Source organism: Carassius carassius, chromosome 15, assembly GCF_963082965.1.
Source record: "Carassius carassius chromosome 15, fCarCar2.1, whole genome shotgun sequence".
NCBI lineage: Eukaryota > Metazoa > Chordata > Actinopteri > Cypriniformes > Cyprinidae > Carassius > Carassius carassius.
Genome location: NC_081769.1, coordinates 1879416 through 1892304, shown reverse-complemented (window position 1 = coordinate 1892304; position 12889 = coordinate 1879416). Strand labels below are relative to the sequence as shown.

The 12889-nt window shown below is 39.9% G+C and overlaps 2 protein-coding genes across 3 annotated transcripts in view; one reads left to right on the top strand and one right to left on the bottom strand.

The window, feature by feature from the left end:
* LOC132157976 (uncharacterized) overlaps nucleotides 1–12889 on the bottom strand; it is a 220972-nt gene that overhangs the window by 136261 nt on the left and 71822 nt on the right. The gene's annotated exons all lie outside the window — the stretch shown is intronic.
* LOC132158992 (uncharacterized) overlaps nucleotides 1–12889 on the top strand; it is a 39024-nt gene that overhangs the window by 343 nt on the left and 25792 nt on the right. The window contains exons 2-4 of the mRNA XM_059568637.1: nucleotides 1322–1579; nucleotides 1650–1675; nucleotides 1789–2454. Of these exons, the coding sequence (XP_059424620.1) occupies nucleotides 1322–1579; nucleotides 1650–1675; nucleotides 1789–2454 (950 nt within the window). The remainder of the gene's footprint in view (nucleotides 1–1321; nucleotides 1580–1649; nucleotides 1676–1788; nucleotides 2455–12889) is intronic.

Here is a 12889-nt window from a genome sequence, read left to right as displayed (position 1 = left end):
CTAGGGACTTTGGGCTGCTACTATGTGTGTTTCTACCACAGGATCTAAATAAAGTTCTGGGTAAATAATAGCCCCTCAGGAAGACCCTGCTGGCAAGGTACTATTTTTTTCAAAGGTGTGAAAACCATTTCAAAGGTCCGTAACTTTTGGGGCTGGGATTTGGGTGCTGAAAATGCTGATTAGTTGAGTTCAAACAGCATTTTGGGTAAACCTAACTGGTAAGCTGTTCCCAATCTATTGTTAAAATGAAAGAAAATCGAGGCCACACCATTTGATATTTCTTTTCATTGTAATGTAGGCTATAAAGGCCTAACGTTACACATTTCCCTGAACTACATTTCTGCAGCTATTTAAATTAAAACGAAAGGAGTCATTAAGATCATTGTCTTATTGTACATGTACAGTGAGGGGAAAACTGCAGTAGCCAAGGAGAGTGGACCGTTATAAAGTACGCTTCTTTTTGCAGAATTATTGAACCTGCTTCATCCTTTCCGTGGGAGATCACTCTTTCGAGTCCGACTCCTAAAGTCTCAACTACCGACGACGCAATTCTGATATTTGCATACTTCATATTGAGAAATGTGCACAGACCTATGTCACCAGACTATTTGCCTAATCTCATGGTACTTTTGACTGCAGCGCAAACGCCGAAAGCAACAGGTCTGGGGGGAAAGTTCCTGGTACAATTGTTCCGGTCATTTCAGTGGAAATGCGGCATTTGTGACATTTTGTCTGTAGAAGTAATGGTATAGGAATTAGTAATGGGTTTTAAAACCTTTTTTTTTTTTTTATTTGAAACCGACATAACTAAAATTAGTATTTAGGTTTGAGACCCATTGAGAAATCCCTGATTTACAAATGTTGAAATGGCACTAATGATCCTTTTGAATCCTCTAGTGGATGGTTTATGTCCAGCGAAACTGCCGGTTGTGCGGTCCCGTCGAGGATGTTCTTCTGATGAAGACTGCCCTGGAGGACACAAATGCTGTCAATTTGAGGGGGGGCCTGTTTGTGTACTGCCCGTTTCCTGTGAGTTTATTGATGATGATAATGGACACTAAGGGTCCACACACAAGAGTAATGAGTTGAATTCAATGTAAGTTTGAGCAGAAACTTTTCCTTCTGCTGTCCTCTAAAGTAGGTTTGAATTCAGCACTTGGGGTAGTTTTGAGCATAAGATGTCTTACAAAATGAAGTGGAGTAATACTAAGAATTTAATTCACTCTGTAGGTAATACTTGATCTTCAAGCTTTGAGTACTGTATATTGATGTGGCTTATAGTCCATATGCACAAACTAAAGCAGACCATTTGTCCACACAGTGAAGCCGGGTCAATGTCCCCTACCGGAGATGATTCCACTGCGTGCTGAAAGCTGTGTCCGTGATAGCCAGTGTCCTGCCACACAGAAATGTTGTCCAACCGCTGGTGGCTTTTCATGCAGTGAACCACGTGGCCAGGGCAAAGGTCAGGGCCAGGGAAGCGGCCACGGTCAGGGAAGCAGTCAGGGCCACGGTCAGGGAAGCAGTCAGGGCAATGGAAGCGGCAAGGGTCAGGGCAAGGGTCAGGGCCAGGGAAGTGGTCAGGGCAAGGGTCAGGGAAGCGGCCAGGGTAGCGGTCAGGGCCAGGGAAGCGGCCACGGCCAGGGAAGCGGCCAGGGTCAGGGCAATGGAAGTGGTCAGGGCCAGGGAAGCGGTCGGGGCAATGGTCAGGGCCAGGGAAGCGGTCGGGGCAATGGTCAGGGCCAGGGAAGCGGTCGGGGCAATGGTCAGGGCCAGGGAAGCGGTCGGGGCAATGGTCAGGGCCAGGGAAGCGGTCGGGGCAATGGTCAGGGCCAGGGAAGCGGTCGGGGCAAGGGCCAGGGGAGCGGCCAGGGCCAGGGTCAGGGAAGTGGCCAGGGAAGCGGTCAGGGGAAGGGTCAGGGAAGCGGCCATGGTCAGGGAAGCGGTCAGGGCAAGGGTCAGGGAAGCGGTCAGGGCAAGGGTCAGGGTAGCGGCCAGGGTAGCGGTCAGGGCAAGGGCCAGGGAAGCGGCCAGGGTAGCGGTCAGGGCCAGGGAAGTGCTCAGGGCAAGGGTCAGGGAAGTGGCCATGGTCAGGGCCAGGGAAGCGGTCAGGGCAAGGGTCAGGGAAGCGGTCAGGGCAAGGGTCAGGGGAGCGGCCAGGGGAGCGGCCAGGGCCATGGTCAGGGTCAGGGAAGTGGCCAGGGAAGCGGTCAGGGGAAGGGTCAGGGAAGCGGCCATGGTCAGGGAAGCGGTCAGGGCAAGGGTCAGGGCAAGGGTCATGGTAGCGGCCAGGGAAGCGGTCAGGGCAAGGGCCAGGGAAGCGGCCAGGGTAGCGGTCAGGGCCAGGGAAGTGCTCAGGGCAAGGGTCAGGGAAGTGGTCAGGGCCAGGGAAGCGGCCAGGGCCATGGTCAGAGCCAGGGAAGCGGTCATGGCAAGGGCCAGGGAAGCGGTCAGGTTCAGGGAAGGGGCAATGGTCAGGGAAGTGGCCAGGGTAGGGGCCAGGGCCACGGTCAGGGAAGTGGCCAGGGTCAGGGAAGCAGTCAGGGCCAGAGTTGTGGTTGCAGATATGGTCATGGTGGGGGATGTACTTGTTGAAATGATCATGGGAACTTTGCATGACACTTACTGGCGCATGTCTCAGTTTGGTGCTTTTTATTCTTATGGAATGTTTTCCCTGTTTGTTCATGGTTTACAAAGACTTGTCCATCCTCAAATAAATAATTGCTTGAGTTGAAGTGTTGAGATCATTTATCTGTCTTCTTGCATAACTGCTCTCTGGCATCAGTGCTTTAAGTACCTCTCCCTAAGACCTGATTGAGTTTGTGATAATTGCGCGTTCATGCACTTGTTTAAAAGGGGATATATATGGATAGTAGAAACCTTGATCAGCAATGCTGCTATTGGCTGTTCACCATGGCCAAAGAGCGTGCTCTGTTTTTCAATGCAGCAGAGCAAGAATTATTACTGGAAGGGTATGTGGAGTTTGAAAGAATAATTAAAACGTCAGGAAACACTTCAAAGTGTGCAAAAGCCAGGAGAGAGGGCTGGCAAAAAGTAGCAGACAAATTAAATGTGTAAGTGTTCCAGGTTATGGTTATCACTTATTACAGTGAATATATTTTAATTTCATAATTGCTTTGTCAGAGCCAGCTCTGGACACTAGAACATGGGAACAAGTAAACATGAAGTACAAGAATATTCTTCAAACTGGTAATCCTTTCTACTTCTACGGTTTAGTATGTTACCAAAAACATTTTAAATGATGTGTGTCAGTTTATAATCAGTGATAAGGTTGGGAGCAGGCTTCACTATGTTTTTTTTAGATTTTCAGAGTGCTGGCCTTATATAACACATATGAAACAAAGTAAAGAGGCCGCACTATGCATATAAAACGTTTATTTTATAATCAGCAATTTAGAAAAAGGCGGAGCAGAGAAAAACAGGTGGTGGTCCTGCACACCCACATTATTCCCCCGACTGAAGAGCTGACCCTTGGGCTAAAGGAGAACCGATCCATTGTAAAGGACATCCCTGGGGGCAGCTCTTCCTTAGACCTAAAGCCAGGGACCAGTAACAGCAACACCTTAATTACAGGTAAATGAGTTTTAAATCCTTTTGCTACACATTAAATTTTGCTGCGTTTAAGTATGTCTATAATCCAAATGACTTGTACAGTCATTTCAACAGACTTGTGAATGTGAAATCTGTAACTTAATGTAAAAATATTTTGCAATGTTATTGATCATATTTTTCGTAGTGTATTGTAATGCCATTGAGTTCTCCTCTTTTGTGTAGTTTTAAATTAATACACCAACACTTTTACCTGTTCCCAAGAAAGTGGTCGATGAAATGTGTGCGGTAAGTGGACATTTCTAACTTTACATCAAAAGGAAAGCAAGTGCAACACTTTGTAATACCCATTTTTCTTTTGCACAGGACATTGAAGAAACCCTCTCAGATGACTGTCCTTTGGAGGAAGTACTTGTAAGTGCACAAATAACTATTTAATTTATAGGTGTGTATATTATTTCTGACTGCAATATGACTTGCAGGAGGAAACGCCTACAGCACAAAGTGATACAGAGGCAGGCAGTCTACTTTTCCTTTTTCTGTTGCATGAGGCTTGTGTAGATTTTTATTTTAATTATTATTTTTTTTAATGGCACAGGGGGATGTCCGTACTCTATATAAACGGAATCTTCAACAAAAAATGGAGTATTTTGATCTTAAAAAACAAAAACTAAGGGGATAAATTGAACTTGACACCTTAAAGAAGAAAAATCTGGCACTAGAGATTAAGTTGCTTCAAAAGTAACTTCAGAGTAAGTGCTAAAACACTATTTTTCACAAAGAGCACTATTGCTGCCCTTGGATAACAATATATCTTATTGCAGGCAAAAGATGACCATCACTGGCTTTTCTTGAGAAATAATAATTGAAATAAAACTCCATGAACTAAGCATGTTGTCTTGTCTTCTATTTAATGAAGGTTTAAAACTAGGTTGGTCCAAGTGCACTGGCTGGAGGTCATCATCAGGCTGCACCTCCACCACAGGGATCCTCTCTTTTCTGATGGTGGCAATATTTTGGAGGATGGCACATGCAATAATGTCACAGGCCCTGTCAGGTGCAACCCTCAGACCCTTAAGACACTGAAATCTTCCCTTTAGTTAACCAAAGGTCATTTCAATGCATGCCCTTGTCCTGGCTAGAGCTGCATTGTAACTGGTTTGTGGTCCAGGGTTTGGGTCAGGGAATGGTGTCATGAAGTACTCCCTGCAGGCATACTGTTTTGTTAGGCTCAGAATAAAATTATGTAATACAGTGAGTTTTAAATAAATATTTTCCTTACCACGTATAAATGTGCATAAATGTGATGTGGACCACTGAGTCACACACCATCTAAAATATTTGTAATCAGTCAACGGCTTACTTTTTGATTACTTTTAATTTTTTTTATTTATTGCTAATCTGGAATATTAATAATCGTAATGGTAATTTACCTGCACATTTACACTGTGAAATCCCTTTCGGTTCACAAAATCCCCTTCATTGGGGCCAGGTGGGGCCTTGATGAGGATGTGTGTGCATGGTACCAATAACATTAGGGAAGCCTGATAACCAAATACTGTAAGTTCTAGGCTACTTTTTGGTATGATCATGATTGCATGATCTTCATTAACAATTATAATGTACCTGCAATGGCAAAAATGCTTAGCCTGTGGTTTTAAGTGGCTTGGAAATACCACAAAGCCCACTAAAAACTGTTTGAGTGCCAGATAAACTTTGCGAATGGCATGACATACAGCACTTTTACCCAAGTTTTCTGCATCTCCAATAGTGTAAAGGAAAGTGCCACTCGCAAAGAATCGCAAAGCTATACAAACTGTTTGTGCAGTTGTTAAAGCCCGGCTCCGACGAGTCGAACATTTAACAAGTTGGTAATGTAGATTACACCTTCCCGATAAAAACGATATCTCTCGATCAGTAGATTATCGTGCTGCGCAAAATGATCGTGTCAATCTCGCAAAACGCGATTAATTTGAAAAGCTCTTCAAATTATTCTGGCACCTTCAGCAACAGGTTCCTGACGTAAAAACAGACAAGACATGGCTGCGAAAGACTTCCCATATCACCTCCGCTTATAAAGACGGGATCTAATCCTTTTAACATGAAATAAGCCTGCTCACGATAGACTTTACCTATCATGTGTTCCCGGGGAATCGAACCCCCAACTTTGCGCTTGCTTGCTTGTTAATGCAATGCTCTACCAGTTGAGCTACAGGAACACTGTAACAGGAAGAGTTGTAACAACCCCAGTTTCACCAACCAGAGATAAGATGGGAGTCACATTCAGTGCGTACTCTCTTCCTCCCAGATTCCCATGGATGTGATAAAGGCTGGAAGTGGGCAAACACCAATTTTATATATATATATATATATATATATATGATTGTAGGTTCATACAGTGTGCCTGTGTAGTCTTGTAGTCCTCTGTTACAGCGACCAGAATGGATTAAATTTTTTATATGAATAATAAGATTGCTATATAGGTTCATTTTCAAGTGTTTAGGAGTTTGGGAATATTATCACACTTACTGTATGACATGGATCAACCCCTTGCATTTATTTATGTAAGACTAAATTAACTTTATTACTGATGCTAACTAAAATGTTTTTTGGAGGACTTTCTGAGGATCAGTTAAGTACATATGGGCATCAAACGCTTCAAATTCACTTGTTCTGACATAGGAACTATTCAATGATGTCATCGACCTGCCTTCCGATCGTTGAGTTTCCTCACATTTAGAATGGTCTGGTGTGTTTAGTTATTCTGCATGGATCTGTGTAGGTAGTCCTTTGGCGTCTCTCTGTGGTCTTGTTTGTTATGGAAGGTTGACTTGCGCTTATTTGTTAAAGTCAGGGGCGTAGAAGTGAGGGGGACAGAAATTACACACACACAGAGACATATATATATATATACGTTAACGGGAGACACTTATCGGGCGATAAAAATAATATCACCGTTAATCTATTCTCAAAGTTGGGTTGAGAGCTGGGTCTATATTAGGCGAGCTATGATGACTTTCACCTTGATATTTTGGCGTGGATGTATACCTAACCGAATTGCACTGTAGGGGGCGAGAACGAGTCTTCGAACCTGTGTGTATGCCTACAGGGCTTGGGTGCCGCATTGCATTCTGGGACATGGCGGCCATGTTGATGGCCTCGCGAATGTAAACATACAGCAAGTCGAATGAGAAGAAGCAGAGTTGGGAGAAAGAAAAAAGATGTTAAAATCGCGGAAAGGTTGTGGGATTTATAAGGACACGCTAAATAGGGTACTATTAACTATTAACGGTTTGGATCCATATGAAATTCCCAACAAAGAGTGGAGTACCGACGACGACTTGCTGCCACACTTTTGCATTACAGATATCCTCGGCTACCTTGTTTGTTTTGTGAGCGTCTACACTTCAGAACAGTTCCAAAGCTACAAGTCATTGAAGTCTCATGTACAGTTCACAAATGGATGGGGTCAGGAGCTGCAGATCATAGAACCGGAACAGCGGCAAACAGTATACATTAATCCGTACAAAGTTAAGCTGTGCTCCAACTAGCTGCTAGTTTAGGAACTGCTAGTAACTGCTAACAACCATTCACACATGGACTTTTAACTATGTGTTTCAAAAGTGTAGTTAATAGCGGTCAACCCTCCATCAGACCTGTCAAGTCTCTGTGCTGTTGTCCTGTTGCTACTCCTTGCCCTTCCAGCGAACAGATGTTTTCAAAGCATCATTTTTCTTGCTTGAAAGCAACCTTAGCGTGATGTTGGGCTTTTTAAGATAACAGCGTGGTTGATGTGAGAGCACGATTTCACGCCAATCTGTAAGCAAAGTCACGTTAGACCTAGCTTCACAAATCGCTTAACGTTAGTTAGTGAAGCAGTTTTGTAGTACGGATATCTGCTGTCAGCAGGGGGATAGCTACAAAAAGATGAATGTTGAAATTTCCCGTGTTTTGGATGAGTAACCCGGGAAATTTCCCTTATTTTCAATGTTCAATGTTGACTTAAGCTATATAAATGAATCTTCAGATGTTATGGTCTCCGTGGTCTCACCTCCAAGCAGGAAAGCAGTGGAAAGTTAATCCATTCTCATTTATATTTTCCCCATGTCGATTACATGTTGCGCTGTTCCACCCCACAATACAGCAATGGTTTACCATGGTTGAAATAGATTTTTAATTAATCAAATGAAGACACACGGATGAGAGGGAGTACGTCTAAACATTGTGCAGTAGTCCGAGTAGCAGTAAAGGAGGCCATCAACATGGCGGCCACGCCAAGTAAAGACGTCAAGATGCCCAAGCCCTAGAAATTACTACATCAAACATGACGTGCTAACATGGATGCAGCTGAAGCCGCCGGGTTTGCTTCAGGAATTTTTTTTTTAAGAAACTTCCCAATGGAAACCATTTTGGAAACAGGAAACAGCCCCTGGTCTAATGCACCACTCGGCTTTAGAAAACCGCTCTAAAAGACTTACTTTTAGTCATTATTTTATTTGGGTAGCACACATATTCTGAATGCCTTTGGCAGAATTCAAATGAGCCATTTTAATCTAGATTAATTCCAAGATTACAGTGAGATTAATCTAAATTAAAATTTTTTATCTATGCCCACCTCTAAAAAAAATAAAAAATAAATAAATAAATATATATATATATATAGTGAGATTTATGAGCTCTGTCAAATAAAAGGCAGTAAAGGTTTCAGTTTGTGTATGCCTGCATTATTTTGACGGACCCATTTTCAAGAGACGGACGTTTCCTCCTATGGTCTACAGCCCCTCTTACAATATATATATATATATATTTATTATTGTTATTATTATTATTTTTTTTAAATAAATTATAGAAATGAATGCTTTTATTTAGCAAGGATTCTTTAAATGTATCAAAAGTGACGATAAAGACATCCTTTTTACAAGAGATTGCTATTTCATATAAATGCTGCTCTTATGAACTGTCTATTCATCAAAGAAACCTGAAAAAAATTCTACTCAGCTGTTTTCAACATTATCATAATGAGTTTTTTCTTCTTTTTTGCAGCAAATCAGGATATCAGAATTATTTTTGAAGGATCGTGTGACTGGAGTAATGATGCAAAAAAAAAAAAAAAAAATCAGCTTTGGAATCTCAATAAATAACATTTTTAAATATATTAAAATAAAAAACAGCTATTTTAAATAGGCTAGTAAAAATATTTCAAAATTTCACTGATTTGCAGTACTTGGATCAAATAAATGCAGGCGAGACTTCTTTAAAAAACATTAAAAAGCTTACTGTTCAAAAACCTTTGACTGGTAGTGGATACTATAGGCAACTGTCATTTTTCTCTAATTTCTAGCTTTTAATTGGCTTAGAAATCTATATCTGCTGGACAATAACAAATAATAATGATTTGTTTATATACTACAAACAGGGGCGAAAATCTCATCTAAATGTTGGGGGGGACAATAAACATAACATTTCTCATGAGCAAGTTTTGAAGGGGACACCAATAAAACAGGCAAAATTGTACTTAAGAATATGTGTACAGAGAGGAAAGCCTTAATATTGCATGGAGACCGTTCCATTATCCTTCTTCTCAAAGTTTATTTTTGGTCCAATGAAAAAGCTGACTAAATGGACGAAAACATTCTTCAAAATATTTTTTTTTTTTTGCAACGTTTTTGAAGTTGTTTACACAATCAAGCCACCAAAATACAATGGAATTTGAACTTAACTTCAAATTTTATTTATTTATATAGCACATTTAATAGCAATGTTGTTGCTTCACAGTTATAATTAAAACATGCATAGCCTATATAAAAACATTTGCCATGCCTAGCAAAATGAAGGCATACACACTCTTAGTCATACACCCTCACACAACTGTATTGCAACAAACCCTTTCTCTTTAAGGCATTACTCTGAGGGGGTTAGCAGAAAAAAAACAACTAGTACTGAAACACTAACCACTTCACTCAGCAAATATTCACTAATTCTCAATTTTATTCTACTTGTGCATATAATTACCCCAACAATAAACAACCTAAAGAAACCAGCAGTCTTTTTCTCTGTTTTTGTGAAATAATAATAATTGTAACTTAATGTTCAATGTCCAGTCTTTGGATGAATCCTTTCTACCAAAGAAAGCAAAATATATAACATCAGTGATAATTAACAATACATCAAGATAATGACATAGTTAGCCAATACTTACATTTGAGCTTAAACTCTATGAGTTCTCAAAAATAGGACAGATTTCAAATTAGTTAGCAGGTAGCATCCAAATCAACCATGTGGTTTCCCTCTACCAAACTGACTGACTTCTTCTTCTTCTTCTTCTTCTTTAGGGTTTATCGGCAGCTTGCATCCATTATTGTTGCACTACCGCCATCTTCCGGATTTATTTTCCTTTAATATCCATTTACATCATATTCTTCTCATCAGACCTGTTCTTGATAAATAAAATAAAATATTTCCTCTGCTTTGTTCATTCTCCTCACTATGCAGTATTTCCCTCATTCCTCTCCCTATTATTCCAACTTTTCCTAACTCTTCCATCATATTTTTCCTCTGTTCTTCATATTGTTTGCAACTCAACAACACATGCTCTATAGTTTCTGCAACCTGACAACAATCACAAAAACCAGTTGGGTGCTTTCTTATAATGTGTAATGTGCTATTCAGATTACTATGACCTATCCTTAATCTTGTCATAACTATTTCTTCTTTTCTATTCCCTCCCCTATTCTTCACAACCCCTACTTTATTTTGAATAGCATACAAATGTCTCCCTTTAGTTTCCCTGTCCCACTGATTTTGCCATTCTCTAACGGCTTCTTTCCATACTACACTCTTTCCTTCAGACTTTGACAACTTAATATTTACTTCGATATTCTCTTTTTTAACAGCTTGTTTAGCTAACTTGTCCACTCTCTCATTACCCACAATGCCAATATGAGCAGGAATCCACTTCAGTTGAATCTCATAGCATTTTTCCTTCATTCTTGTGTACATTATCAATATTGAATACAGTAAATCCTGGTGGCTATTAGATATACCAGTCATGAGACTGTATAAAGCTGACACTGAATCACTTCCAATCAAAGCTTTTTAAATTTTGTTTTCCTCAATCCATTCTAATGCTATCATAATAGCGTATAATTCAACTGCATACACACTCAGATCATTTGTTGTTCGTCTGCTTATCTCACCTCTTTGATTAAAAATGTAAACTGCAGATCCAGTCTTTCCTGTTTCTGGATCCTTTGATCCATCTGTATAAATCTGAACATACTCTTTATATTTAAAATCTATATCTCTATAAAACTCTGCTGCCAGGTCTGTACTATTACTTACTGCTTTGACTCGAAGTAACTTAAAATCAACTTCCATTGTTTCTAGCTTCCATACCGGTGTATCAGGCCATGTTACTGTTGGGCAGAATTCCTTTTCATACACCCCCAATTCTCTCGCTGCCTCATCTCCTATCCACCCAAAACTAAACTTTTGTGCTCTCTCCCTTTCCCAATGATCTTGTAGTATTCTTTTAGTTGGATGACTATCTCCGTGTCCTTTTAGATTTACCCAATAATTTACTAGCAATTGTTTACGTCGAATGTTCAATGGCATTTCTCCCGCTTCCACCTGTAGAGCACACACTGGTGATGTTTTAACTGCTCCTAAACATAATCTCAGTGCTTTAGCCTGTATTACATCAAGCCTCCGAAGTACAGATTTGGTTGCTGATCCATATGCCACACTTCCATAATCCATCCTTGATCTTATTAAATTTACATATATATATTTCAGTGACTTATAGTCTGTTCCCCATTCTAGTCCTGTTAAACATCTCATTATATTTATTACTTTTTTACATTTATCTTCTACATTCCTAATATGTTCTACCCATGTTAACCTTGTGTCAAGTTGTACTCCTAAAAACCGGAATGTTTTAACTCTCTCTAAATTACTTCCATATAGTTTTATATGAATATTTTCCTTAATTTTCTTCCCTGTAAAAAACATCACTTTAGTTTTCTCTATAGAAAATTTAACACCACACTTCATTCCCCATTTCTCAACCTGGTGGATCCCTTCTTGTATTTGTTTTACCACATGTTCTATATTTCTTCCTTTTTTCCATATTGCCCCATCATCCGCAAACAGTGATCTTCCCATACCTATTGGTATATTTACATATATATCATTAATCATTACTGAAAATAATGTGGGACTTACAACACTACCCTGAGGTGTTCCATTCTCTACAACATGTTCATTTGACATGTCTGCCTCTATTTTAACCTGAATTGTTCTTCCTTCCAGGAAATCCTTAATCCAATTAAGAAAATTTCCTCTAATTCCCATATTATACAATTTAATCATTAATCCCTGTCTCCATAGCATATCATATGCTTTTTCCACATCGAAAAATACTGCCACTGTTGTCTCTTTATTTACTTGAGCTTTTCTTATGTTATCTTCCAAACACAATATTGCATCCATAGTATTCCTACCTCTTCTAAAACCACTTTGACATTCAACTACCATACCTCTTTTTTCCATAATATACATAAGTCTCTCATTTATCATACGTTCCATTAATTTACAGACATGAGATGTCAGGGCAATAGGTCTATAACTTGTTGGTTTACTAGCTTCTTTCCCAGGTTTTCTTATCGGAACAATAATTGCCTCCTTCCAGCTCTTTGGTAATTTCCCTTCCTCCCACACTTTATTGTACAGCATCAACAACTTATTTTTCCCCTCCTCACTTAACTGTTTCAACATACTATAACAAATGTCATCTTTTCCTGGTGCAGTTTTCCCAGTTTTGGCCATTGCTCTATTTAACTCTCCCATGTTAAACAGTACATTTTGCTCATCCTCTACTTTTCCCATCCTCGTAAGTGCCTCTACATTTTCAGATTTAGTTTTCTCTCTGCCTCTCTTCCCTTCTTCAGATAAATTATTAGAGCTGTGCACATTGACAAATGTATTTGCTAACATTTCAGCCTTCTCTTTATTTGTCACTGCAATTTCATTTCCACTACTCAGTACTGGGCTAGAACTCAATTCTCTCCTTTCACCACCCATCTTTTTAATCATTGTCCACACTTCTCCGATCTGAGTTGTATTCCCAATTGAACTACAATAATTCCTCCAATATGTTCTTTTTGTCTGTCTAATTGTTTTCCTCACTATTGCCTGTGCATGCTTATATTTAATCATATGCATGAAGTTATGAGTTCTTTTCATTATTTTAAATGCTTTTTTCCTGTTTCTGACTGCTTCTTTACATTCCTCATCCCACCATGGTACGGTTTTCCTCTTT